This window comes from Ziziphus jujuba, chromosome 7, assembly GCF_031755915.1.
Source record: "Ziziphus jujuba cultivar Dongzao chromosome 7, ASM3175591v1".
Lineage (NCBI taxonomy): Eukaryota > Viridiplantae > Streptophyta > Magnoliopsida > Rosales > Rhamnaceae > Ziziphus > Ziziphus jujuba.
In genome coordinates, this window is record NC_083385.1 from 4,486,883 (window position 1) to 4,490,495 (window position 3,613).

Genomic DNA, 3,613 nt, shown 5'->3' on the forward strand with positions numbered 1-3,613 from the left:
AAATAGAAAATAAATTGTACTTGAGAAACAAAATAATTTAAAAAAAATAATAAAAATAATCATATCAGGCAACAGGCGAAGCAATCAAGGGGAATTGCGTCGCCTGTTCCATTTTTTTTTAATTTGTTCTTCTTTTTTTAAAAAAACAAAAATACAATTTAAATATTTGCAAATTTAAATAAAAAATAAAATATACTTGAGAAACAAAATAATTAGAGAGTAACAATAAAAATAATCATAAAATGCAATAGGCGACGCAATCAATGGAAATTGCGTTGCCTGTTCCAATTTTTTTTTAATTTGTTTCCTTTTTTTAAAAAAAACAAAAATACAATTTAAAGACTTGCAAATTTACACAGAAAATAAACTTTACTTGGGAAACAAAAAAATTAGAAAGCGACAATAAAAATAATTATAAAAGGGAACAGGCGAAGCAATCAGGGGTAATTGCGTCGCCTCGCCTGTTCCTTTTTTTTTATTTTTTCTCTTTTTTTTTTTAAAAAAATACAATTTAAAGACTTGCAAATTTAAAAAGAAAATAAATTGTACTTGAGAAACAAAATAATTAGAGAACAACAATAAAAATAATCATAGAAGTCAACCAGCGATGCAATCAAGGGGAATTGCATCGCCGATTCCCTTTTTTTTTTTAATTTGTTCCCCTTTCTTTGAAAAAACAAAAATACAATTTAAAGACTTGCAAATTATTTAAGAAAAAATAATATTCCTTCACATATTAAGAAATATTTTCAGTATTTATTTGTAGATAAATTAAATATATAAAATAATTAAAGGAGAAATGGAAATGATGTAACAAGCAACACTGTTTTGATTAAATGCGTCGTCGTTAACAATAAATGTTTATGAGATTGGCAATGTAAAGTAAGGATATGGCGACTCTTTTTCGGTAAATGCATCACCTAAAATATCTGGCGATTCTTAATGCTATTAATGTGTCATCTGTTCCCTCAAAATAAAGGTTAGGATTGCAACTTGCAATATCAAATAAACTATCATTGAAACATAATCAAACTAATAAAATAAAATAAAAACAAGGAATAAAACAACAAAAGCCGAAGCTGTTGAATCATATATTCAGCAACGCTGAAAATCATGGTCGTTTATTTTTGTTTTTAGTGACCTTAAATTCATTTTGTTTCTTAGCATCGCTAATTTTATGTCGCCAGATCTCAATTTTCTTCTATTTAGCGACATCGTGAAAAGTGCATCGCTTTTTGTCTTATTAAATGACGTTTTATCGCGCATTTTTTTATTATGTCGCAAACTTAATGTCGCTAAATCGCTATTTTCACGTAGTGAATATAATTAAAACAAAAATATAATTATTTGTTTTTTCATAATTTTTAATTTATTTTGGTTGATTACTTCCTAACAAAACCAAGAAATTTATATATATTTTTTAGAGTAATTTGAAATGAATTTTGGTGACTATCCTAATTAGCTACCCTATGATATATATATATATATATATATATATAAAGCATTTTTGTGTATTTTTATACATATAGCATACACAAGGATGCCGGCCTCACTGTGGATGCAATAATACAAACGATCAAATCCATGATCAAACGATCAAAAATAGTATGTCTTTGAGGTGAAGTGACATGTCCATAGGCTTGTTCTTTTATAATTTTCATCAACTGAACTACAAACACACACAATCTTCCTTTTTTAAAGGAAACTGAATTTTCATTGGTTAAAAATATAAAATGGATCCAATTAGGTTCATTTGAAGCCAAAAGCCAATATGCTTTCATAAACGATCATCGTTTTAATTGTCCGCTAATCGTGATACTTATTCGGTATAGAAATTGATTAAAATTAACATTATATGTGTCTTTTTGATGGATATCTGGATCACCCAACTCACTATTTGAACCCTAAACATATTCATAAAGCCCAAGCACTCATACATGTCCTATTGTAGGGAAAGAGCAATGACAGTGAATGACAAATTTGTATTGCTTTAATTAAGCCTTCAACTTCTACTTATAACATTATAGGGAAACTTGTGGCGATGAAATGTAAAAAAAGAGCGAGAAAAAATAAAAATAGAAATAGAAAAAAGAAAGAAAAAATGAAACACATTTTTCCAAATTTGGTCTCAAATAGCAACTTTATTTTTGTGCATTATTTTATTTATATGGCAGTAAATCACATGTAACATTAAATGAGTCAGGTTTTAAAATTAACCCAAGATCGGTAAGTTTGGCCGGGCTGGCAATTGAAGGGAATGACATTGTGAGCCACAAGAGTGTGATGCAATGTGAGTGTGGTTAAGCGGATGGAGAAGGGAGGCTGTAACTGTGAGCCTAAGTTGAGCATCCAAGTTGCACCCCAACTATGCTGCATGGGATGCCATAACTCCCGATCACCACCGCTCTGTTTGAGTTCAACAGCACCCAGATCACCGTCACCGTCCTCGTATTCGCTTACCATAGCAAAATAGAAGGGGTTGGATCCAGCATCAACATGGAACGCTATTGTCACACCAGGATATTTGCATTTAACTCTGCCATATGCATCATTACCTCTTCTATATTAGGCCACTTAATTTTAGATATATATTATTTCGTTTATTAAAAAAAAAAGTCAAAATTTGATCGCCTAAAAAAGGAAAGGAAATTAAGAAAATGCTCTTGATACTAAAATTAAATAAACTTTGCATTAAATGGAAGATATATGTATGTATTATATTTATATATATATATATATATATATATGTAAGGTTTGTCATGAAATTAGAAACAATTAATGTTGTGTGACTTAAGTAATTAAATGAAAGGAAAAGTACCTTCTAAACAGTAGTTGCAGGACTCCAGCATTGCGCAAATTATCAGCTTGACCAGGCTTAGCCAGGGCTCCAAAAGCAGTACCGCTTAGATCAAAATGAAATGGCTCGGCGACACACCCAGGGCATTCGTCTGTTATAGTTATAGTCACGGGTCTCCTGGAGCATGCTTGGTTATCTGTGCATTTCACCTGAAATAATTTGTTATTACTTTATAATATTATCAATTTAATTTTATCTAAGAACATATTGATATGGAATTAATTTTTGGACTTTCATGACCAAATAAAACTCTAATTTTTACTAAGGTTTTTAACAATATAAATAAAATAAGCAAGTAATCAATAAAAAGGACAATAAAAACGCATTAATCTCACATGAACCATATAAAAAAGAAGAAAATTGTAAGAATCACACAGAATATTATATGTAATTGGTGAAAATTATGGTACGATCTTATAACAACAATCGAAGAGATGTGGCTCAATGTTGATTTATCTGGTGCCGTGAGTTATATATATATATATCACATACCCGATAACAAGCTCCACAACCATTGCCGTTATTGTATAAAGAAGGGCCTCCTGCTGATACCATTTTGTAGAAAGGGGGATTCTCTACGGCATAATTAAACCCACAAGCTCCTCCTACACAACATTTATAAAATTAATAATATATACTTTCAGATTTATTAAAAAAAGAAAAAAGAAAGAAAAAAAATAGTTAATTACCATCACTCCCTCCACCACTTGGGCTTCCATACCACGTAGCTCCGCCCTGCAACCACTGCCTAAACAT

At 30.4% G+C, this 3,613-nt stretch overlaps 1 protein-coding gene across 1 annotated transcript; it reads right to left on the bottom strand.

Annotated features, from left to right (window-relative positions):
- Positions 1-2,199: 2,199 nt before the first annotated feature.
- LOC125423688 (expansin-B15) lies at positions 2,200-3,613 on the bottom strand. Its single transcript, XM_048478546.2, has 4 exons — positions 3,547-3,613; positions 3,350-3,462; positions 2,819-3,006; positions 2,200-2,536 (listed from the first exon to the last, which is right to left on the bottom strand). The coding sequence occupies exons 1-4, from the start codon at positions 3,611-3,613 to the stop codon at positions 2,200-2,202; spliced, it is 705 nt and encodes a 234-aa protein (XP_048334503.2).